Here is a 25532-nt window from a genome sequence, read left to right as displayed (position 1 = left end):
AGTTATCTGAAAAGGCTCTTGGGCTCAATCCATCCTCCTGCCTCAGCCTCCCAAACTGCTGATGTCACAGGCATGATCCACCACACCCAGCCTTATGGTTCTTTCTAAGTTGAAAATTACATTAAGGAAAGGAACTGTATCTTATTATTCCTTGTTGTGTCTTACATACTATAATTGACTAAGAAATATTTGTTTAATAAATTGAATAAGTACATGATTATTTTAAGTCTTTTTAGATCGTAAGCCTTAATTGAAAGCAATGGTTGTCATATATTTCTTTCATTTTCCCAGAGGCTGAGAGGAGAGAAAGCTTTATTCATGCTTTAAAATGCTTACAGTGTTTACTTAGTACTTCGTTGTGTTGTACAAAGAGGTAGGATCTTCAGTTTGAATGTTACCTCTACCTCTTACCATGTAAACTTAAATAAATTAATGAATCTCACAATACCTTGGTGTCTTAGAGACCAATCTCTTGCTGTCTGAGAGAATTAGAAATAAAAATGATACCCGAGGTGATGAATAAATGATTCAATATGTTATGGTTTGATTTGTGTCCCCATCCAAATCTCATGTAGAATTATAATCCCCAGTGTTGGAGGAGAGGTCTGGTGGGAGGTAACTGGATCATGAGAGTGGATTTCCTCCTTGCTGTTCTTGTGATAGTAAGTGAGTTCTCAGGAGATTTGGTTGTTAAAAGTGTGTAGCACCTTCCCCTTTGCTCTGTCTCCTGTTCCCACCATGTAAGATGTGCTTCCCCTTTGCCCTTCCACTATGATTGTAAATTTCCTGAGGCCTCCCCAGCCATGCCACCTGTACACCCTGCAGAACCATGAGCCAACAAGACCTCACTTTACAAATTACCCCGTCTCAGGTAGGTCTTCATAGCAATGCAAGAATAGACTAATACACAAAACATGTGAAACACTGTCAGTGTTAGTATCATGATCATGATCTTCATCATCAATTAAATAGCACAAAAAGGAATTTGATTAATACACAAAACATGTAAAATTTGACTAATACACAAGACTAATACATAAAACATGTGAAACACTGTCAGTGTTAGTATCATCATCATAATAATCATCATCATCAAACAGCACAGGAAGGAATTTTAACCCACAGTTAAAGCCCCATTTTATTTCCAGTTATTGATTATATTTTCCTTCAAAGTTTTGTGGTAAGCTTTGATTTTGAATACAAGTAATTTAAATAGAAGACCATGTAATTTGGACAAATTTCCACAATTCAGATAGTGAAAAATAACTTGAGAGTCTAGTGGAGAGATGTATGGTTCTGCTTTTCTTCTTATTGGCTTTGGCTTCTTTTTCTTATCTATTCCAATGAGAAGAGAGACACTTAAATTCACTTTAAGCATGGTGATTTGTGATAATATGAGCCCCCATTCCCAAAGGGCAAAAATAATTACGAACAAAGCTAAGTCACCCTTTATAGCAAGGATCCCCAACCCCTAGGCTGTGGACCAATACCGGTCCGTGGCCTGTTAGGAATCAGGCAGCACAGTAGGAGGTGAGCAGGAGGGTGAGTGACCATTACTACCTGAGTTCCATCTCCTGTCAGATCAGCAGTGGCATTAGATTCTCATAGGAGCGTGAACCCTATTGTTAACTGTGCATGCAAAGGATCTAGGTTGTGCTCTCCTTATGAGAATTTAATGCCTGATTATCCAAGTTGGAACAGTTTCATCCCTAAACCATCCTTTTCCCAACACTGCCCATGGAAAAATTGTCTTCCATGAAACTGGTCCCTGGTGTCCAAAAGGTTGGGGACCGCTGCTTTATAGCATTCTTTTTTGGTGGGGCTGAGCCTGGCCTCTTGGCTGAGTTTATCATTACCATTTATCTCTGAATCAGTTATTTGCTATTGCCTCAATGCCTTTCGTTTAACAGTTAAGTTCTTGAAAAGCTACGTTGGGGAGCCACAACTTTGCACGGGTGTCTTGGTTGAGCGCAGCGCCCATTCATTGCCCGCGAGCGTCCATCCATCTGTCCGGCCGGCGGTCCAGCGAAAGGGGCTCCAGGCCGGACGCAGCCGCCACCTGGGGGACCGAGGCCAGGAGAGGGGCCTAGAGCGCGGCTGACCTTTGCAGGCCGGGGCAGGGGACGGTGGCCGCGGCCATGCAGTCCTGTGCCAGGGCGTGGGGGCTGCGCCTGGGCCGCGGGGTCGGGGGCGGCCGCCGCCTGGCTGGGGGATCGGGGCTGTGCTGGGCGCCGCGGGCCGGGACAGCAGCAGTGGCGGCGGGGATAGCGCCGCGGCTGGGGCCTTGCGCCTCCTGGAGCGCCTTCTGCCCAGACAAGACGACTTCGCTCGGAGGCACACCGGCCCTGGGGACAAAGACCAGAGAGAGATGCTGCAGACCTTGGGGCTGGCGAGCATTGATGAATTGATCGAGAAGACGGTCCCTGCCAACATCCGTTTGAAAAGACCCTTGAAAATGGAAGACCCTGTTTGTGAAAATGAAATCCTTGCAACTCTGCATGCCATTTCAAGCAAAAACCAGATCTGGAGATCGTATATTGGCATGGGCCATTGTAACTGCTCAGTGCCACAGACGATTTTCCGGAACTTACTGGAGAACTCAGAATGGATCACCCAGTATACTCCATACCAGCCTGAGGTGTCTCAGGGGAGACTGGAGAGTTTACTCAACTACCAGACCATGGTGTGTGACATCACAGGCCTGGACATGGCCAATGCATCCCTGCTGGATGAGGGGACTGCAGCTGCAGAGGCACTGCAGCTGTGCTACAGACACAACAAGAGGAGGAAATTTTTTGTTGACCCCTGTTGCCACCCACAGACAATAGCTGTTGTCCAGACTGGAGCCAAATATACTGGAGTCCTCATTGAGCTGAAGTTACCCTGTGAAATGGACTTCAGTAGAAAAGATGTCAGCGGAGTGTTGTTCCAGGACCCAGACACGGAGGGGAAGGTGGAAGACTTTATGGAACTCGTGGAGAGAGCTCATCAGAGTGGGGGCCTGGCCTGCTGTGCTACTGACCTTTTAGCTTTGTGCATCTTGAGGCCACCTGGAGAATTTGGGGTAGACATCGCCCTGGGAAGCTCCCAGAGATTTGGAGTGCCACTGGGCTATGGGGGACCCCATGCAGCATTTTTTGCTGTCTGAGAAAGCTTGGTGAGAATGATGCCTGGAAGAATGGTGGGGGTAACAAGAGATGCCACTGGGAAAGAAGTGTATCGTCTTGCTCTCCAAACCAGGGAGCAACACATTCGGAGAGACAAGGCTACCAGCAACATCTGTACAGCTCAGGCCCTCTTGGTGAATATGGCAGCCATGTTTGCAATCTACCATGGTTCCCATGGGCTGGAGCATATTGCTAGGAGGGTACACAATGCCACTTTGATTTTGTCAGAAGGTCTCAAGTGAGCAGGGCATCAACTCCAGCATGACCTGTTCTTTGATATCTTGAAGATTCAGTGTGGCTGCTCAGTGAAGGAGGTCTTGGGCAGGGCTGCTCAGTGGCAGATCAATTTTCGGCTTTTTGAGGATGGCACACTTGGTATTTCTCTTGATGAAACAGTCAATGAAAAAGATCTGGACGATTTGTTGTGGATCTTTGGTTGTGAGTCATCTGCAGAACTGGTTGCTGAAAGCATAGGAGAGGAGTGCAGAGGTATTCCAGGGTCTGTGTTCAAGAGGACCAGCCCGTTCCTCACCCATCAAGTGTTCAACAGCTACCACTCTGAAACAAATATTTTCCGGTATATGAAGAAACTGGAAAATAAAGACATTTCCCTTGTTCACAGCATGATTCCACTGGGATCCTGCACCATGAAACTGAACAGTTCGTCTGAACTCGCACCTATGACATGGAAAGAATTTGCAAACATCCACCCCTTTGTGCCTCTGGACCAAGCTCAAGGATATCAGCAGCTTTTCCGAGAGCTTGAGAAGGATTTGTGTGAACTCACAGGTTATGACCAGGTCTGTTTCCAGCCAAACAGCGGAGCCCAGGGAGAATATGCTGGACTGGCCACTATCCGAGCCTACTTAAACCAGAAAGGAGAGAGGCACAGAACGGTTTGCCTCATTCCAAAATCAGCACATGGGACCAACCCAGCAAGTGCCCACATAGCAGGCATGAAGATTCAGCCTGTGGAGGTGGATAAATGTGGGAATATTGATGCAGTTCACCTCAAGGCCATGGTGGATAAGCACAAGGAGAACCTAGCAGCCATCATGATTACATACCCATCCACCAATGGGGTGTTTGAAGAGAACATCAGTGACATGTGTGACCTCATCCATCAACATGGAGGACAGGTCTACCTAGATGGGGCAAATATGAACGCTCAGGTGGGAGTCTGTCACCCTGGAGACTTTGGGTCTGATGTCTCGCACCTAAATCTTCACAAGACCTTCTGCTTTCCCCACGGAGGAGGTGGTCCTGGCATGGGGCCCATCGGAGTGAAGAAACATCTTGCCCCATTTTTGGCCAATCATCCCATCATTTCACTAAAGCGGAATGAGGATGCCTGTCCTGTGGGAACAGTCAGTGAGGCCCCATGGGGCTCCAGTTCCATCTTGCCCATTTCCTGGGCTTATATCAAGATGATGGGAGGCAAGGGCTTAAACAAGCCACAGAAACTGCGATATTAAATGCCAACTACATGGCCAAGCGATTAGAAAAACACTACAGAATTCTTTTCAGGGGTGCAAGAGGTTATGTGGGTCATGAATTTATTTTGGACACGAGACCCTTCAAAAAGTCTGCAAATATTGAGGCTGTGGATGTGGCCAAGAGACTCCAGGATTATGGATTTCATGCCCCTACCGTGCCCTGGCCTGTGGCAGGGACCCTCATGGTTGAGCCCACTGAGTCGGAGGACAAGGCAGAGCTGGACAGTTTCTGTGATGCCATGATCAGCATTCGGCAGGAAATTGCTGACATTGAGGAGGGCCGCATCGACCCCAGGGTCAATCCGCTGAAGATGTCTCCACACTCCCTGACCTGCATTACATCTTCCCACTGGGACCGACCTTATTCCAGAGAGGTGGCAGCATTCCCACTCCCCTTCGTGAAACCAGAGAACAAATTCTGGCCAATGATTGCCCGGATTGATGACATATATGGAGATCAGCACCTGGTTTGTACCTGCCCACCCATGGAAGTTTATGAGTCTCCATTTTCTGAACAAAAGAGGGCCTCTTCTTAGTCCTCTCTCCCTAAGTTTAAAGGACTGATTTGATGCCTCTCCCCAGAGCATTTGATAAGCAAGAAAGATTTCATCTCCCACCCCAGCCTCAAGTAGGAGTTTTATATACTGTGTATATCTCTGTAATCTCTGTCAAGGTAAATGTAAATACAGTAGCTGGAGGGAGTCGAAGCTGATGGTTGGAAGACAGATTTGCTTTGGTATTCTGCTTCCACGTGTGCCAGTTGCCTGGATTGGGAGCCATTTTGTGTTTTGCATAGAAAGTTTTAGGAACTTTAACTTTTAATGTGGCAAGTTTGCAGACGTTATAGAGGCTATCCTGGAGACCTAATAGACATTTTTTTTGTTCCAAAAGAGTCCATGTGGACTGTGCCATCTGTGGGAAATCCCAGGGCAAATGTTTACATTTTGTATACCCTGAAGAACTCTTTTTCCTTCAATATGCCTAATCTATAATCACATTTCTGAGTGTTTTCCTCTTTTTCTGTGTGAGGTTTTCTTTTATCTGCATTTATTAGTATTCTAATAAAAACATTTTGATTGGAAAAAAAAAAAAGAAAAGCTACGTTGGAATCCATGCAATCTAGTTTGAGAAAGATAGAAATTGATCCTTCCAGCTGTGATTATAGGTTACTGCAAGATTCCCACCCTTTCTGCTGGAGTGTTGAGAGTCTGGCCCAGAGGTCAAATTATACTTTGTAATCTTGAACTAGATGGTGTTTATTATTTGATGCTTACAAGTACTGTTTTATTTTTCTCCCCTAGATGCAAACCAAGATTTCACTTTCTACCCTGAGTGCGATTGCAACTCCAAGAATTGTAGAGCTCGCCCACCCAAGGATCAAGTTAGAGGGTCTGTGCTATGAAAGACAAAGAAGTGAACTGCCCATCCGTCCTGTAAGCCATCACTACCTTGGTATTCTTCAGCTCACTTTTTGGCTGCTCCTAGGGTGCTATTTTGCCTCTACAGGGCATAGCCCAAAGTCACTGGAAAAGAGAATCTGGGAAGAGTGGTCTGTGGCAGGAAGAGAGACTAGCTACATGATAGGGAGAGAGGGAAAAGAGTAGAGCACCAAGAGCATGGGCTTTGGAGTTCAGTTTTGGAGCTGGATTCAAATCGCAGCCTCGTCACTACAAGCTCTATGACGTTGGGACAAACTTCCTGAGCCTTATTCATTCAACAAATATTTGGATGCCCACTGTGAGCCAGGCAGTGATCCCAGTGAACAACTTGGAGCTCTATGCTAATCAGGGGAGACAAACAATAAATTAGTCAACAGATAATGTCAGACCATGCTAAATGCTATGAAGAAAATAACACAGAAAATGAATGACTGTGGGGTGGGGTGGTAAGATACTTTGCCTATGGTAGTCAGTGAAGGCCTCTCTAAGGAAGGAACATTTGAGCTGAAACCTGACTGATAAGGAGTCAACCAAGTGAAGATCTAGAAGAATATTCCAGTAAAGGGAAGAGTACATGCTAAAGTACTAAAGCTGGGATGCACTTGAAGTTGGGTGGAGCAAGGTGAGCTAGAGAATTCTGGAGATAGCCGTCCTCACTGAGTGGTCTGCTGTGTTGAGCAATAACAGGTAAGTCATGGCACTCAGCACAGAGCCTGGAACCTCTGATGGCTTCCCTCCCTCTTCATCCTTGACATTCCCCACCATCAATTGCAGTGCCAACTTGGTGCCCTATTCCAGTTGGGTTTTCAAAAAATATCTAATGATCGTGTTGCCAAAAGAGGTGGGACCAGTTTCACCCTGTTTCAAGGAAACTGAGGATTTCATATGGAATTCTATTAGGAAAGAAAACCATTCTGGGAATCAGAAACCTTTGGACGAGTGTCTTAAGTTTACTGAAGTGACTTGTGACTGTCAGGCAAATGACTTTATTCTCAGTTTTTTGATATGTAAAAATGGAAGTAATGCAGATCTTTCCTTAATTGCTAGGATTGTTTGGGTTTATTTTATTTTTTAAGGTCTTTAGAAAAAAGGAATACCACTGCAGAAAATCATAGTCTTAGAACCCGAAACAAATCTGCACCAGTGCAGTGCAGAACACTTTCAAGACTACTGAGAGTGGTGTTAGCTGTCCACCCTAATTCTTTTGTTTGTTTTTTGTGGTGGTGGTGTTTTGTTTTTTTTTTTTGACACTGTCTTGCTCTGTCACCCAGGCTGGAGTGCAGCAGCACGATCATGGCTCACTGCAGCCTCAACCTTCTGGGCTTAAGTGATCCTCCCACCTCAGCCACCTGAGCAGCTGGAACTACAGGCATGTGCCACCACCCCCAAGTTTTTAAAATTTTTTTGTAGAGACAGGGGTCTCACTATATTGCCCAGGCTGGTCTGGAACCCCTGAGCTCAAGTGATCCTTGTGCCTCAACCTCCCAAAGTGCTAGGATTATAGGTGTGAGCCATCATGGCTAGCCCCACTCTAATTCTTTTGAGTGAACATTTAAAAGAGAGTAGTAGATGTCATCCTAGATATTTTACCAATAAAGCAACATAACAGAAAGGCAATCTGGTAGATATGGTTTTTAAAGTAATACCAAAAGGAGTCAGTCAATATATGTTTATTCAGCACCAACTATGTGCCAGAGCCAATTTTAGCTTTTAGCAAACAAGTAATTCCCCTTGAGCAGCTTATATTCTAATGGGGAGAAATACAGACAATAATAAACAAAGTGATAAATGAGCTAATGTGGGTGTTGACATATGCTATGAAGAAGATTAAGTAAGTCCTGCAGAAGAAGGTAATTAGGCTGACTTGTCTTGGCTGGTCAGGGAAGACCTCCTTGAAGAATGTAATATGTGAGTCTAGAGACTTGAGTGAGGGAGAGGAAGCCAAGCCAAGGCTGAGGGAAGTTTTTTTTCAAGGAGAACTAGCAAGTGCAAAGGTCCTGAGAGGGAAGGAGCTGGTCCAGGAGCTCTGTGTGGCTGGAATCACAGGGATCAAGGGGAGGAGGGGAGGAAGATGAGGTCAGAGGGGTGCGGCAGCAGGCAGATCACATAGGGCCTTGTAGACCACAGAAGGAGCCTAAGTGATAGGGTTTGGCTCTGTGTCCCCACTCAAATCTCACCTTGAATTGTAATAATCCCACATGTCAAGGGAAGGACCAGGTGGAGTTAATTGAATCATGGGGGTGGTTTCCCCCATGCTGTTCTCCTGATAGTGAGTGAGTTCTCATGAGATCTGATGGTTTTATAAGGGGCTTCCCCCTTCGCTGGGCTCTCACACTCTCTTGCCCACCACCATGTAAGATGTGCCTTTGCTCCTCCTTTGCCTTCTGCCATGATGGTGAGGCCTCCCCAGCCACTCCCCAATGGAATTGTGATTCCATTAAACCTCTTTTTCTTAATAAATTACCCCATCTCAGATATTTCTTCATAGCAGTATGAAAATAGAATACACTAAGTGTGTGTATATATATATGTATATAATTATTATTATTATTTTGAAACAGGATCTCACTCTCTCACCCAGGCTGGAGAGCAGTGGTGCTATCACAGCTTATTGTAGCCTCAACCTCCCTGGGCTCAAGTGATCCTCCCACTTCAGCCTTCTGAGTAGCTGTGACCACAGACATGCACCACCATGCCCAGCTAATTTTTTTTGCTCAAAATTATTATTATTATTATTTTTAATTTTTTTCACTTTAAGTTCCGGGATACATGTGCGGAATGTGCAGATTTGTTACATAGGTGTATATGTGCCATGGTGGTTTGCTGCACCTATCAACCTGTCACCTAGATTTTAAACCCCATATGCATTAGCTATTTGTCCTAATGCTCTCCCTCCCCTTACACAGCCCCTGCCCCTGACAGGCCCTGGTGTGTGTTGTTCCCGTCTCTGTGTCCATGCTTTCTCATTGTTCAACTCCTACTTATGAGTGAAAACATGCAGTGTTTGGTTTTCTGTTCCTGTGTTAGTTTGCTGAGGATGATGGCTTCCAGCTCCATCCATATCCTTGCAAAAGATATGATCTCATTCTTTTTTATGGCTGCATAGTATTCCATGGTGTGTATGTACCACATTTTCTTTATCCAGTCTATCATTGATGAGCATTTGGATTGGTTCCAGGTATTTGCTATTGTGAATAGTGCTGCAGACACTTCTCAAAGAAGACATTTATGTGGCCAACAAACATATGAAAATAAAACTCAACATCACTCATCATTAGAGAGATGCAAATCAAAACCACAATGAGATACCGTCTCACACCATTCAGAATGGTGATTATTAAAAAGTCAGGAAACAACAGATGCTGGCAAGGCTGTGGAGAAATAGGAATGCTTTTACACTGTTGGTGGGAATGTAAACCAGCTAATGTTTTTTTCTTTTTTGTAGAGATGCGGTTTTGCTATTTTGTCCAGGCTAGTCTTGAACTCCTGGGCTCAAATGATCTGCTCACCTCAGCCTCCCAAAGTGCTGGGATTGATTATAGGCACAAGCCATTGTGCTTGGCTGAGCCTAAGTATTATTATTAGCAAGATGGGAAACAATAGGATGGATTTATTTATTTATTTATTTATTTATTTATTTGAGACAGAGTCTCACTCTGTTGCCAGGCTGGAGTGCCGTGGTATGATCTTGGCTCACTGCAACCTCCGACTCCCTGGTTCAGGTGATTCTTCTGCCTCAGCCTCCTGAGTAGCTGGGATTACAGGCATGCGCCACCACACCCAGCTAATTTTTGTATTTTTAGTACAGACGGGGTTTCACCATGTTGGTCAGGCTGGTCTCAGACTCCTGACTTCGTGATCCGCCCACCTTGGCCTCCCAAAGTGCTAGGATTACAGGTATCAGCCAATGCACCTGGCCCAGGATGGTTTTAAAGCCTGGTGGCGATATGATCTGATTTGGGCTTTAGAAAGTACTTAGCTCATGAAGTTGTTGTGATGATTAAGTGGGAATGATTTAGGTAAAGCTTAGAACACTGTCTGGCTCACAGAACACACTCATTACATGTTCATTCTCTCCCTCAGTAACTGTCATGGAAGGCCGCATTGTACAGGAGCAAGGATGGAAGCAGAGAGACCGGTTACGTGTCTGTTGCAGTAATCCAGAAGAGAAATGATTGTGACTTAAGTAGGGATACAGCTGTAGACATAGAGAAATGCAAAATTTGGGATATATTTTTGTTTCTCTTTGTTTCCACTATAGGTAACTCCTGCTGCCATGATAGCTAAACCTAGCCCCCGAACAATAGCTCTAGCGAAGTTCAAGTCTGTTCATCAAGATTATCTACCTGACCGTGATGCCCACTGGCCAGTATCTTATGCTGCTACTCATTCCAAAGCATCGCCCAGGATTCAGGAACTAGCTAATCCAAATAAGAGGTATGTCAATTTCAGGCTAAAGTGGCACAGGAAGGGCTGGGGTTCTGGGGAGATGGAGAAAGTTGACCTAATAAGGCAAATGAAAAGAGTTGTAGAAATATGAAAAAAATTTCAAAAACATCTTACTTAACGAATTACATTTATTATGATACATCTATGGTCTTCTTACCGTAAACATAAGGCTACAGTTAAAAGGTTAGTGGACTAGGTATTGCAACTTAGATCTAGGATGGGGCAGGTGGATCACACCTGTAATCCTAGTGCTTTGGGAGACCAAGGTGGGAGGATAGCTTGAGGCTGGGAGTTGGAGACCACCCTGGGGAACGTAGTGAGACCCTGTCTCTACAAAAAATTCTTTAAAAAAATTGGCCAGGCACGGTGGCTCATACCTGTAATCCCAACACTCTGGGAGGCAGAGGTGGGAAGATCGCTTGAGCCCAGGAGTTTGACACCAGCCTAGGCAACAAAGTGAGACCCCATCTCTTCAAAAAAATACAAAACATTAGCCAGGTGTGGTGGCATGTGCTTGTAGTTCTAGCAACTTGGGAGGCTGAGGCAGGAAGTCATTGCTTGATCCCAGGAGTTTGAAGTTACAGTGAGCTATGATCTATAACACTGCACTCCAGCCCAGGCAACAGAGTAAGATCCTGGCTCTAAGAAAGAGAAAGGAAAAAAGAAAAAGAAACTTAAGATCTAGGAGACAGTCTGATAAGTATGTGTATGGAATTATTTATCTAACATATATTATTAAGTGAAACAAGTTCTAGAGCACAGCATGTAATATGTTGCAATTTGTGCAAGAAAAGACATGGGCAATATATTTGTTTGCATATGCCTATAGTATCTCAGAAGGGTATACAAGAAGCTAGTAATAATGGTTGCCTTTGGGGGCCTAGGGCACTGGGATAGGAGGAAGACTTATTTTTCAGTAAATAGGCTTTTGTATGTTTCCAATGTTTTGCATCATGTACGTGTTTGGCCTAATTCAAATAGATAAGAATATATAATTAACAAAGAAAAACATTGCCTCTCATTTCTGTTTATTTTTTGGAGGACCTCTTAACTTGCCCGAGCCTCAATTAATTTTGTTACCTTGACGGATAACATCTGATCCCTCTTTTAAAGCATCAATAGCAAAACCTAGGAGAGGCAGAAAAAGTTGTGGAAGTCTTGAGCCCAGGGAAAAGGAAATATGCTAGTCTTATATAATGACATGTTTAAAATGCTATAATGTGTTTATCCTTTAAAAAAAAAGAATTTGCCATCAGATGAAATGAAGCTCATTCTCTGTTCATTAAAGAGAAGAGGCCAGATGCGTTGGCTCATACCTGTAATCCCAGCAGTTTGGGAGGCCAAAGCAGGCAGATCACTTGAGCCCAGGAGTTTGAGACCAGACTGGGCAACATGGTGAAAACCCATCTCTACTAAAAATACAAAAAAATTATCTGGGCATAGTGGTGCACATCTGTAGTCCCAGCTATTCGAGAGGCCAAGGTAGGAGAATCACTTGAGCCTGGGAGGAGGAGGTTGCAGTGAGCAGAGATCGCACCACTGCACTCCAGCCTGGATGACAGAGTGAAACCCTGTCTCAAAAGAATAATACAATAAAATAAAAAATAAAGAAAAGAGAAGAATATGATCAAGTGCATTATCAAGGTTTTATCCTGGTGACAAAATTATTATTTGGTGGTAAGGTGCTGAGAGTGGCCAACTTCAAAAATTTTATTTTCTTAAGTCTACCAGAGAATACTCTGGCTTGTTTTAACATTGCCAAATTATGTTATGGTAAATGATACATAGGGGATACAAACTCAGGTCTGTCTGATTCCAAAACTCAAGTTCAAGACTAAGCAACTTCCTGAATTTACTTTCTGGGGAAAGAGAAAAGGTTTTGGAATCTGAGAGACATGCAAATCTGGATTTGTCCATAAATTCATTCATTTAACTTCATTTAACTGAGTCTTGATTTCCTCATCTGTGGTGGAGGTCATGAAAATAAAATGGGATAATATCATAGTACATGACATACAGTGGATGCTTGAGAAACATTAGTCACCTTCTCTGTTCATCTTATTTCAGGTTGATTTCTTTTTCCCCTATTTCAGGGCTCCTGTGCGTATTGTGTATTATGATCCAGATGTCTTTAAAACCAAGCCAGCTGCTTTGAAAGCACAGTGTTCTCAAAGGATCCGGGAGTTGTCACAACCTCTTAGACGTTAAATACAGAAAGCCACAACAGTCAGACCCTGGTTATGTATCTAGGACACATATTAGATGACTTAGTTCCCTGTTGTGGTACTGTCAGTTTACATTCACCCCTTGCTTCCCCTCCCACAAAATGAGACCTTTAGGGAAAACCACCACGATCATTAAATAGCAATTGTTGCTGTTACCTGTTGCTGAATCTTTAGCAGATTTGAGGACTCCAGCATGCAATAAATGAGAAAATGAGAGACTGCCTCGTTATCCTTACTGTTTCCTCACAAGCATCTTGGCTGCCTCATTGCTGTAGCTGACCTGAAGAAACACTCTTCCTTATATTTGTGGGTTTTGCTTTTCCTTTCCCAGTGAGTTCCATGTTCCCCAGTAGCTGATCCTGCCTCAGTCCCTTCTCCAGTAAGTCCTGGGAAATGAAATCATTCTTTGTGTTATTTCAGCATCCCCTTATTACTTAGAAAAAACACTGAAAAAGTGAAGCTCTTTTGGAAAAATTGAAATACTTTTTATAGTCTATAAATACAATTTATAATTGAAATTTAGGGAACAGGTTACCTTAATGACGATGTCACCAATCTCTGTTCCTTTACTCATGCCAGAGTCACTTACCATGAATGAGAGAAAAAGCAAGATGTTTGGTAAGCATTAAAATTCTCTGTAAAATTGCATCTGCCCAGAGTTTTATTCTCTCTATAGATCAGTATTTTACAAATTAAACTAACTTTTATGGGGCATATCTAGATTTGCATGAAAATGAACTTACTTGAAAGCCAATTTTACAGATGAATGAGTTCTACCTTTAAGGTCTTTGTGTTACAGAGGGGTAATACCACATAGTAGTTTTGAACTTGAGTTTTGGAATCAGATAGAACCTGAATTTGTCTCTGTCATGGATTATTTACCAGGTATGTGATCTTAAACAAACTTCCTAATTCCCCGTGCTGCAGTTTCTTTATGTAGAAAATGGGTTCCTGCAGCATTCTTGTAAAGATTAGATGATAAAATGTATATAAGAAAGTATGAATTTGAAACAAAAATTTTTATTTAGAAATTTAGCTGTGGCTGGGCACAGTGGCTCATGCCTGTAATCCTAGCACTTTGGGAGGCCGAGGCAGATGGATCACGAGGTCAGGGGTTCAAGACCAGCCTGACCAACATGGTGAAACCCCATCTCTACTAAAAATACAAAAATTAGCCTGGTGTGGTGGTACACGCCTGTAATCCCAGCTACTCAGGAGGCTGAGGCAGGAGAATCACATGAAGCCAGGAGGCAGAGGTTGCCGTGAGCCGAGATTGCGCCACTGCACTCCAGCCCGGGTGATATAGCGAGACTCCATCTCAAAAAAAAAAAAGAAAAGAAAAGAAAAGAAAAGAAATTTAGCTGTGTTTCACATGTTTAAAGCAGCACAATTCACAATTGCAAAAATATGGAACCAACCTAAATGCCCATCAACCAACAAGTGGATAAAGAGAATGTGGTATATGTACACCATGGAATACTACTCAGTCATAAAACAAAACAAAATAATGGCATTTGCAGCAACTTGGATGGAGTTGGAGGCATTATTCTAAGTGAAGTAACTCAGGAATGGGAAAACCAAACATTGTATGTTCTCGCTTATAAGTGGGAGCTAAGTTGTGAGGATGCAAAGGCGTAAGAATGATACAATGGACTTTGGGGACTCAGAGGGAAGGCTGGTAGGGGGGTGAGGAATAAAAGATTACATAATGGGTACAGTGTACACTGCTTGGGTGATGAGTGCACCAAAATCTCATAAATCACCACTAAATAACTTATCTATGTAACCAAAAACTACCTGTATCCCCAAAACTATTGAAATTAAAAATAAGAAATTTACCTGTGCTAGCCTTCTAAGGGTACAGTGGCATCATTCATATCAGTGGAGAAAATATGCCTTGATTCTTACATCAAATGAATGTCTGTTGAGTGTCTTTGCTTTTCCAGGCCCTGTGCTTGGCACCGGAGATAACATAGTGAACCAAACAGATATGGGTTCTGCTCTCACAGACTCTTTAGCTTATTGGGAGAGATGATTTCATTAGAATATTCACCAATAAATGTAAAATTACAACACTAGCAAGTGCTATGAAATAGTGTTACGAAATAACAGAATAGAGAACTTTGATCCCATGGGAAGGTGAGAGAAGGCTTCTCTAATGAAGGAACAACTGGGTTGGATGCTGATGAAATGCCTAACTTTGTTTTTACTTCAACTTGTTACTTTGAATTTTGTCCTGCTTGTCTCTTTAAATCACCTAGCCTTGCTTTTCATGTAAATAAGACTCTCTCTAGCTAGGAAAGCCGGACAAACTCCAACTGACCCCTTAATTTACAAGACACTAGGGCTCCTCACCCAACCCCCTTTCGTGAGGAGTTGGCCTGGGTAAACACATCCTCAGCATTTCAAAGGAGCCCAATTAACTGATAAGGTACCAACACCAACAATGTATGAAGTTCCCAGGAATTTTCTCCAAGAGATAACAACATAAAACCTTGAGTTCGTGTCTGGTATAGACCCTATATCTAATTATAATAAAAGATTTAGAACCTTGCACCTGGTACCATTGCTCTTCTTGTAACCATTTGTCTTTTAAGTTGTTTATCACTCTGTAACCATTTTGATTCTTTTGATTCTTGCATGTTTTTACTTCTGTAGAATTATTACATTTGAGTCCCCCTCCCCTTCCTAAACCTAGGTATAAAAGTTAATCGAGCCCCTTCCTCGGGGCTGAGAGAATTTTGAGCATTAGCTGTCTCTTTGGCCGCCGGCTTAATAAAGGACTCTTAATTCGTCTCAAAGTGTGGCGTTTTCTTAACTCACCTGGGTACAACACTGAAAATTGAGTAGGACTAACTAACCAAAGAGGATACAGCAAGGCATTCCAAGTAGTGGGAACACATGTTAAGTGGACATTTGTTGATTTTTGGATCACTCTGAATTCATTCTTCCTCCTTCTGATAAGAACTGCCCATTTGCTCTTGGAGAATTACTTTCTCCTTGTTGTTCAAAGCTTTATGGGGATTTTTATTCAAGGTTTCCTAGCCGAGGTATGGACACGTAACCCAAGTCAGCCACACCCATTGAACTGTCTTCTGGGACTGTGGATCTTAAGCATAGTGAAGCAAGGGTGATGGAGCTGATATTTCCCATAGAGGTGTCCTGATGAGACTTTATTTTTCTCCTACTACCTGTGTCCCTGGAGCTGTTCTGACTCCTACCCTGGTGCATCGGCTATTCCTTTGATACCAGAACTGCCTTCCAGTAAATCCCCTGAGGCAGATGGAAGGATGCATCAGGGACTGAAAGATTGCTAGTGTGGCTCAAACAGAAAGAAGTAGGAGGTTGTGTGGAGCAAGAGGAGGCTGAAGGATTGGAACCAGACCAGACCACGTACGGCACTGGAGGACAGGTTAAGGATTTTAGTCTTCATCATAAAACCAAAGGGAAGCTATTGAAGTAATTTAAGCACAGGGATGATGTGATCAGGGTTGGCTTTTGAAGAAATGGTTCTGACAAATAAATTGGGAAGGAGGCAGTGGAGGTGGACAGGTCAAGTTAGGAGGTTATTTAGTACATCATTTGAAAGGTGAAAAGAGTTTGTTGGTACCATGGTGGAGACGGTAAGAAGTGACAGGCTCAAGAGAGATTTGAGAAGGTGGATTTATGGGATTTGATGATGGGTTATATATGGGGAATGAGAGAGGAAAGAATTCAAGATAACTTCTGGATTTCTAGGTTATGAAACAGGATAGAGAGTGCTCTGGTTTGAATGTTTGTGTCCTTCCAAAATTCATGTTGAAACTTAATCCTCAATGCAATAGTATTAAGAGGTGGGGCTTTCAGGAGGTGATTGGATCAGAAGGACTCTGCCCTAATAAATTGGATTAGTGCCCTTGTAAAAGGGCTTGAGGGAGTGAGTTCATCCCTTTTCTCTTTTTGCCATGGAAGGATGCAGTAAGAAGGTGCCATCTTGGAAGCAAAGAACAAGCCCTTACCAGATACCAAATCTATTGGCAACTTGATCTTGGACTTCCCAGCCTCAACTGTGAGAAATAAATTTCTGTTCGTTATAAATTAGCCAGTGTTTGGTGTTTTGTTATAGTAGCCCAAAAAATTGAGGCAGAAAATTAGTACCAGGAGTGGAGTACTGTGTAACAAATACCTAAAAATGTAAAAACAGCTTTGGAACTGGTAATGGACAGAGACTGGAACAGTTCAGAGGAGCAGGCTAGAAAAAGCCTGTATTGCCGTGAATGGAGCATTAAGGGCGATTTCTGGTGAGAACTCAGAAGAGTTGTAGAGAAACCTTCAATCTTCTTAGAGATTACTTAAGTGGTCATGAACCAGAAAGTTGGCAGAAATATGGACAGTAACCTGGGCATGGTGGCTCCCGGCTGTAATCTCAGCACTTTGAGGGACTGAGGTGGAAGGATAGCTTGAGCCCAGAAGTCCAAGACCAGCCTGGGCAACATAGGGAGATCCCATTTTTATTAAAAAAAAAAAAAAAAGTTTTTTAAAAAACTAGCCAAGCATGGTGGTGCTTGCCTGTAGTTCCAGCTACTTAGAGGCTAAGGTAGGAGAATTACTTGAGCCTGGGAAGTTGAGGTTGCAGTGAGCCATGATTGTGCCACTGCTTTCTAACCTAAGCAACAGAGTGAGACCCTGTCTTAAGAAAAAAAAAAAAAAGAAAGAAAAGAAATATGGACAGTAAAGGCCATTCTAGTGAAGTGTCAGATGGAAATGAGGAACAAGGCAGTGGAAACTAGAGAAGTAAGTTAATAAGTGACAAAAAGAAAAAAAAAAAACCTTGGTTACATTGTATTCATATGATATTTGCAGGAGAAATCTCTAAGCAAAGTGTTGAAGGAGCTGCTTGGCTTCTCTTGACTGCTTGTAATAAAATGTGAGAAGTGAGAATTGAATTAAAGATGGAATTTATAATTAAAAGAGAGACAGAACTTAAAGATTTGGAAAATTCTCAGCCTTGTCAAGTTGTAAAGAATGAGAAGCATGGTTGAGAGAGAACACCAAGAGTGTGACCAAGAGAATGTTTGATAAGGAGATTAGTATGGCTAGAAGGAAGTCAGATGCTATTAATCAAGACAATGGAAGAATGACCCCAAAGGTATTTTGGAGATCTTCAAGGCTGCCACTCCCATCACAAGCCCAAAGTGCCAGGCCCTTGAGGACAGAATGATTTCAAAGCAGGAGCCCAGGGCATCTGTGGGACCTTGGGGCCCACTTCCTAGTATTGCCTCACATTTCTGCTCCACAAATTCTGGTGCAGTGCCCCTCAGCCACCCCAGGTATGGCTTCAGTGGGCCCAGGTACAATATAGTTGGCAGAGAGTCCCCACTAAGACAGTGTCTAATGGAACCATGAGAATAGGGCCACCCTTCTGACCCCAGGTTGGTAGAGCCACCAACATGCAACATCAACCTGGGAGAGCCACAGTCACATGGCTCCAAACCCTGCTGACCATGGGTTGTGCCCAGCAAAGCCATGGGGGTGAGCCCACCTGGGTGAACCTTAGTGTGTTCAGAAGATGGGACATGGAGTCAAAGAAGATCATTCTCAAGCCTTAATATTTAATGTTTGCCTTGTTGGGTTTTGGACTTACTTGAGACCTGTTACTCCTTTCTTTCCTACCTCTCCCTTTTGGAATGAGAATGTATATCCTATGCTGATATCACTATTGTCTTTTTTTCTTTCTTTCTTTCTTTTTTTTTTTTTGAGACAGAGTCTTGCTCTGTCACCCGGACTGGAGTGCAGTGGCGTGATCTTGGCTCACTGCAACCTCCACCTCCCGGGTTCAAGTGTTTCTCTGCCCCCCGAGTAGCTGGGATTACAGGCACCCACCACCACGCCAGACTAATTTTTGTATTTTTAGTAGAGGCGGGGTTTCACCATGTTGGCCAGGCTGGTCTCGAACTCCTGACCTTGTGATCCGCCTGCCTTGGCCTCCCAAAGTGCTGGGATTACAGGCATGAGTCACCGTGCCTGGCCACTATTGTAATTTGAAAGCACATAACTTGTTCGATTTCACAGGTTCACAGCTGGAGGGGGAGTTTGCCTCAAAGTAATCGTTCATTTATATCTGATTTAGATGATATTTACGTGAGACTTTGGACTTAAACTTTAAAGTTGAAGCTGGATTCAGTTAAGACTTTTGGGGCTATTGGAATGAAAAGAATGTATTTTGTAAGTGAGAAAAACATGAATTTGGGGGAACTGGAGGCAAAATGCTGTAATTTGAATGTCTGCATCCTTCCAAAATTAGTGTTGAAACTTAATTTCCAGTGCAACAGTATTAAGAGGTGGGGCCATTAGGCGATAATTAGGTCATAAGGGCTATGCCCTCGTCAACGGGATTAGTGTCCTTAATAAAGAGCTTGAGGGAGTTCATCCCTTTTTCTATTTTTAGCCATGTGAAGATGCAGCAAAAAGGTACCACCTTGGAAGGAGCAAGCAGCCATCAATTGGCATTGAATCTTCCAGTGTCTTGACTTTGAACTTCCCAGGCTGTAGAACTGTGAGAAATAAATTTCTATCATTTGTGAATTATTCAGTTCATTGTATTTTGTTAGAGCAACCTGAACAGGCTGAGAGAGATAGAGTCGAACAAATGGAAACACATCCCATGCTTAGGGATGGGTAGAGTCAATATTGTGAAAATGACCACACAGCCAAAAGAAATCTACAAATTTAATGCAATTCCCATTAAAATACCACCATCATTCTTCACAGAATTAGAAAAACAATCCTAAAACTCATATGGAACCAAAAAAGAGCCCGCATACCCAAAGCAGGACTAAGCAAAAAGAGCAAATCTGGAGGCATCACATTATCTGATTTCAAACTACTAAAAGGCCATAGTCACCAAACAGCATCGTACTGCTATAAAAATAGGCACATAGTCCAAAGGAACATATAGAGAACCCAGAAATAAACCCAAATACTTACAGCCAAATGAAACTTGGCAAAGCAAACAAAAACACAAAGTGGGGAAAGGACACCCTATTCAACAAGTGGTCCTGGGATAATTGGCAAGCCACATGTAGAAGAATGAAACTGGATCCTCATCTCTCACCTTATACAAAAATCAACTCAAGATGGATCAAGGACTTAAATCTAAGACCTGACACTATAAAAATTATAGAAGGTAACATCAGAAAAACCCTTCTAGTCATTGGCTTAGGCAAAAATTTCGTGACCAAGAACGCAGAAGCAAAGCAAATGCAACAAAAACAAAGATAAATAGCTGGGACTTAATTAAACTAAAGAGCTTTTGTACAGCAAAAGGAACAGTCAGCAGAGTAAACAGACAACCCATAGAGTGGGATAAAATCTTCACAATCTATACATCTGACAAAGGACTAATAGCCAGAATCTACAACGAACTCAAATCAGTAAGAAAAAAAAAAAAACAATCCCATTAAAAGGTGGGCTAAGGATATGAATAGACAATTCTCAAAGGAAGATATACAAATGGCCAACAAACATATGAAAAAATGCTCGACATCACTAATGATCAGGGAAATGCAAATCAAAACCACAATGTGATACCACCTTACTCCTGAAAGAATGGCCATAATCAAAAAATAACAGATGTTTGTATGGATGCAGTGAAAAGGGAAAGGGAACACTTCTACACTGCTCATGGGAATGCAAACTAGCATAACCCCTGTGGAAAACAGTGTGGAGATCCCTTAGAAAACTAAAAGTAGAACTATCATTTGATCCAGCAATCCCACTACTGGTTATCTACCCAGAGGAAAAGAAGTCGTTATGTGAAAAAGATACTTGCACACACATATTTATAGCAGCACAATTCGCAATTTCAAAAATGTGGAACCAACCCAAATGCCCATCAATGAATGAGTGGATAAAGAAACTGGTATATGTATATGATGGATTAATACTCAGCCATAAAAAGGGATGAATTAATGGCATTTGCAGCAACCTGAATGGGATTGGAGACTATTTTTCCAAGAAGTAACTCAGGAATAGAGTGTATGTTCTCATAGGTGGGAGCTAAGCTATGAGGATGCAAAGGCATAAGAATGATACAATGGACTTTGGGAACTTGGGAGGAAAGTGTGGGAAGGGGGTGAGGGATAAAAGACTACAAATCAGGTTCAGTGTATACTGCTCAGGAGATGGGTGCACCAACATCTCACAAATCACCACTAAAGTACTTACTCATGTAACCAAATACCACCTGTTCCCCAATAACCTATGGAATTAAAACATTTTTTTAAAAAAGGAAAAAGAGAGTCAGAATACAGAAATGAACAAGAGCCAGGCCACATATGGCAACAGAACTCTGCCTTACAACCTCTGCAGCAATCATGCCAGGAAGCTAAACCTCAGAATACACAAATGAACAAGAGCCAGGCCACATATGGCAACAGAACTCTGCCTCACAATCTCTGCAGTGACCATGCCAGGAAGCTAAACCACAGCCTCTGCAACAATCATGCCAGAATGGTCAGAATTTGCTCAATGGTCCTTTATTGGTGCCTATGTTTTTGCCCCCACTTCTAACTCAGGACCAACCAGAGAAAGCCAAATACGCTCCCTAAGCCAATCACATAAGACCCCCTAGTTCTAGTTAACCCCCTTCAACTTCCCCACACAAGCAGCCTCCAATCAGAGCATATCCAAAGCCTCCCCACACCCCTGCTGCTGTAAAGCTTCCCCTCTCCCCTAACTGCCTTTAAGTTTCTGTCAAATGCAGGTGACTCCCTTGCTTTAGCCAGCTCTAAATAAATAGCTTGTGCATGCTCCCATTTGGGTGGTCTTTGTTTATTTTCACAACAATGAGCCCTTCACTGATTTAGGGGACACTGGGCGAGGACCAGAAGAGGAGCGTGGAGAAGCATGTGTTCAGTTCTGGACACGTAGATTAGAAGATGCCTTTGAGACGTTGGAAAGGAGATGTCAGGTACAGCCTGCATTGTGACTTTCATGGACCCAAGGCACTTTTGCCTTCCTGGATAATTAATTTCTTCCTTAAAATAATATTAAAACTTACATTTTATGACGTTGTTGGTATAAAGATGGACATGTTAATATATACTAAAACATTTTTTACTCAAACATTTCTTTTTTTCTTTTTTTTTTTTTTTTGAGACTGAGTCTCACTCTGTTACCCAGGCTGGAGTGCAGTGGTGCGATCTTGCCTCACTGCAACCTCTGCTTCCCGGGTTCAAGCTATTCTCATGCCTCAGTGACTACAGGCGTGAGCCACCACGCCTGGCTAATTTTTGTGTATTTAATAGAGACAGGGTTTCACCCTGGTGGCCAGGTTGTTATTATTATCTTCTTGCTTACTGAATTGTTTACTTTTTTTTTTTCAAGACAGAGTCTCACTCTGTCACCCAGGCTGGATTGCAGTGGCGCGATCTCAGCTCACTGCAATCTCCACCGCCCAGGTTCAAGCGACTCTCCTACCTCAGCCTCCCAAGTAGCTGGGCTACAGGTGCGTGCCACCACGCCCGGCTAATTTTTGTATTTTTAGTAGAGATGGGGTTTCAGCATGTTGGCCAGGCTCGTCTCGAACTCCTGACCTCAAGTGATCTGCCCACCTCGGCCTCCCAAAGTGCTGGGATTACAGGAGTGAGCCCCCACGCCTGGCCCGTTAACCTTTTTAATTGCTGGTTGCAGGGCCTAGCTAGGTGCCTGGTATTTCCCAGGCGTTTTGAAGGGACTCAAAATATTTCCTTTATTTCCATGCTTGGGGTGCCCAGCAAGCCCCTAAGTGGAGTCCCTGCTCCATCTCATCACAGCCAGGCCCATAAGGGTCCCAAGCTGTCTTCAGTAGTTAGCCTTTGTTCTCCCTTACATAACTCTTCCCCTTCTTCCCAGAAGGTTTTACTTCCTAAGGGCCTGTCTGAGGAGGTGTTGGCCCATGGCCACCCTTGGTAGCAGAGACATGTTACAGGCAGTAAGGGGAGGGAGCCTGAAGACACATACTCTGTTATAGTTTGCTTTGCTTTTTCTTTTCCATCTGGGAGGGGTTGCCACGTACCTTCCCCACCCACCAGCTGCATGCATTTGCCTGCCTGCCTACTCTCTATTACCAAGGTGTGGTCTGCTAGGACTTCCAGGATGCTGGGCACCCTGGGCAGGATTGCAAGACAGGGCAGGCATCAGGCTGGGTATGGAGAAAGGTGGCTTGGTATGGTGGGGAGCAGGAAGAAGCTGTAGACTTCATTGTTCCCCCCTGCAGATACCAGGGACATAATGGTGGTGGGTGGGCAGCTGCTCTGTGGCAAGGCAAGGGTGAGTGTGACTCAGGCAGGCAGACATCAAAGAAAAGCAATAACAGACCTCAGCTAGCGAACCTCTTTTTGTGTAATGATCTCAGCAGGCAGGAATGTCCCAGAGCTTGGATCATTGGAAAACACCACACTCCTGGCTTCAGGAAACTTAAAACATGGCCTAAGTCAGGAAGCCATTTCAAATTCCAGCTTCTCTGGGATTATTACCACATAGTTGACTATTGGTGGGGAAAGAACAAGTGACTGCATCATATGATTTCAGATGTTCAGGGAAGGCAGTGTAGACATGTGACTATAATTGTACATTCTGAAATGAGAAAGGATTTGAACGCAGGACCTACCACTTACTTGATCTGTGTATTTGGATAAATTAACTAACCTCTCTAGGCTTCAATTTTCTCACCTGTAAAATGGAAAGAAGAATAGCCCTGTCAGTGCTGGCTCCTCAAGGCATCACCACATAGCCTGTGGACAAAGCAAAGCTGAGTTTGCAGCTTACTGAGGTAAGAGGGCTCTTGCTGTCTCAGTGGAGTCCTGGTAGCATTTAGTCAAGGAGAGGGCCATGTAGGATATTTATAAGAATTCGAGGGGTCTGGTCTAGGACTGATCTTTCATTGGGACAGCTTGAATAGGATTGGGCAAGGGATTGATAGACTCTATAAGGAAAGGATTTCCAACAGAGCCTTGGAAAGTTGATGAGACTGGTGGAATACTTTCAGGATAGTAACAATAAAGGTTATTTGCAACTTCATAATCCTGGAGAAGAGTTCCCTAAAGTAGTGAAGGCTGTGGAAAAATATAAGTCATGTTCATGTACATAGTACACTGTGAGGTGGACGGGGTAAATTCAAGTTCTCTGATCTTGGCCGGGAGTGGTGGCTCACATCTGTAATCCCAGCACCTTGAGAGGCCAAGCCGGGTGGATCACTTGAGGTCAGGAGTTCAAGACCAGCCTGGCCAACATGGTGAAACCTCATCTCTACTAAAACACAAAATTTAACCAGGAGTGGTGGCACACAACTGTAATCCCAGCTGCCCCAGAGGCTGAGGCAGGAGAACAGCTTGAACCCAGGAGGCAGAGGTTGCAGTGAGCTGAGATCGTGCCACTGAACTCCAGCCTGAGCAACAGAGCGAGATCCGTCTGAAAAAAAAAAAAGTTTTCTCTGATCTTGCCTCCAGCATGCTTGTGAAGATTAAGTGAGACAATGGATGAAACACTTCTGAGTACAGGCATGGCACAGGTTATATACTCAATGATTGTTATCATTGCTATTTTTTTCTGTCAAAACCCTATCTCTCTTGCCAGTTTGCTAACATAAAAATTCTACCTCCAGAGTTGTTTCCCCACCACCTAAAGGTTTACCTCTTTTTAAAATGCAAACACAGGCAGAAAAGGTACCTTATTAATCCTTATCAGGCATTTACACCTCAGCATGGATGTTTATAAAATCCTAAATGAGGAGCCCCAGAAGCTTAGAATATAAGCTTTACTAACCCCTTAGGAGAAATAGCACAGTACATCCTTATGCTATTTGAGAGGGGCATTGCACATGCCCAGTTCCACATGAGGCAAAAGGACAGCATTGCCAGATCCAGAATTCCTAAATTCCTCTCCCAATCTGGTGGGTCAGGCTGCTCTGATTTGTGACAATGCCTTTACCTCCTCAGCGTTGATGCTTCCCAAGTCACAGAAGGAAGCTGAGGATTTGCAGGTGGAGGAAGAATGCTTCATTACCTCTAGAGAAAAATATCCAGTTTGTTCTTGAAGGCACACATTACTAAAGAAGCTCCTTAGGCTAGAGAGGTAGTAAACTGCCTCACTTTATCCCAAAGTACCTGCGATCAGTCATTTCTTCTGTAGGTTTCTATGCTATGCCCGCAGGCACTAAATCAGGGATTGTCAACCCTGTCTGCACCTTACAGTCAACAGAGGAGCTTTAAAAAATACTTAAGTTGGCTGGGCACAGTGGGACACGCCTGTAATCCCAGGACTTTGGGAGGCCGAGGCGGGTGGATCACCTGAGGTCAGGAGTTCAAGACCGGTCTGGTCAACATGGCGAAACCCCATCTCTACTAAAAAATACAAAAACCAGCTGGGCATGGTGGCGAATGCCCGTAATCCCAGCTACTGGGGAGGCTGAGGCAGGAGAATTGCTTGAACCCAGGAGGCAGAGGTTGCAGTGAGGTGAGATTGCGCCACTGCACTCCAGACTAGGCTAGAAAGTGAGACTGTATCTCAAAACAAACAAACAAACAAACAAAATAAATACTTAAGCCTAGTCCACCCTTACAACCCCTGACCAGGCAACCCTTGACCAAGTGAATCAAAATCTCAAGGTGAGGCTCATTTCAAAAGTTGCCCAGGTGACCCTAATGTGCAGCCAAGAACCACCACTCAGATGAGTGCTGCTCAAAATTTAGCTGCACAAGAATCACTCAAAGGACTTGTTAAAACACAAGTTCTGGG

At 43.5% G+C, this 25532-nt stretch overlaps 2 protein-coding genes and 1 long non-coding RNA gene across 4 annotated transcripts in view; 2 read left to right on the top strand and 1 right to left on the bottom strand.

The window, feature by feature from the left end:
• The window catches only part of SPMAP2L (sperm microtubule associated protein 2 like), an 80195-nt gene extending 66063 nt beyond the window's left edge, over positions 1–14132 (top strand). For both annotated transcript variants that reach the window (XM_024246082.3, XM_054553994.2), the window contains 3 exons: positions 5965–6096; positions 10364–10539; positions 12645–14132. In XM_024246082.3, the coding sequence (XP_024101850.1) occupies positions 5965–6096; positions 10364–10539; positions 12645–12759 (423 nt within the window). In that variant the 3' untranslated portion in view covers positions 12760–14132. The remainder of the gene's footprint in view (positions 1–5964; positions 6097–10363; positions 10540–12644) is intronic.
• On the top strand, positions 2139–5684 carry LOC100452822 (glycine dehydrogenase (decarboxylating), mitochondrial-like). Its single transcript, XM_063723812.1, is given in 3 exon segments — positions 2139–2235; positions 2238–4610; positions 4613–5684. Coding segments are annotated over 3 exon segments (3057 nt in total). The 3' UTR covers positions 5200–5684.
• On the bottom strand, positions 13030–25452 carry LOC129058989 (uncharacterized). The gene is made up of 6 exons (XR_008524523.1): positions 24902–25452; positions 24726–24802; positions 23469–23530; positions 14616–14794; positions 13312–14093; positions 13030–13162 (listed from the first exon to the last, which is right to left on the bottom strand). It is a non-coding gene; the product is annotated as an uncharacterized LOC129058989 (long non-coding RNA).
• Positions 25453–25532: the final 80 nt, after the last annotated feature.

This window comes from Pongo abelii, chromosome 3, assembly GCF_028885655.2.
Source record: "Pongo abelii isolate AG06213 chromosome 3, NHGRI_mPonAbe1-v2.0_pri, whole genome shotgun sequence".
NCBI classification, from domain to species: Eukaryota; Metazoa; Chordata; class Mammalia; order Primates; family Hominidae; genus Pongo; species Pongo abelii.
The sequence above is the reverse complement of the archived record's forward strand: the minus strand, read 5'-3'. Positions and strand labels throughout refer to the sequence as shown.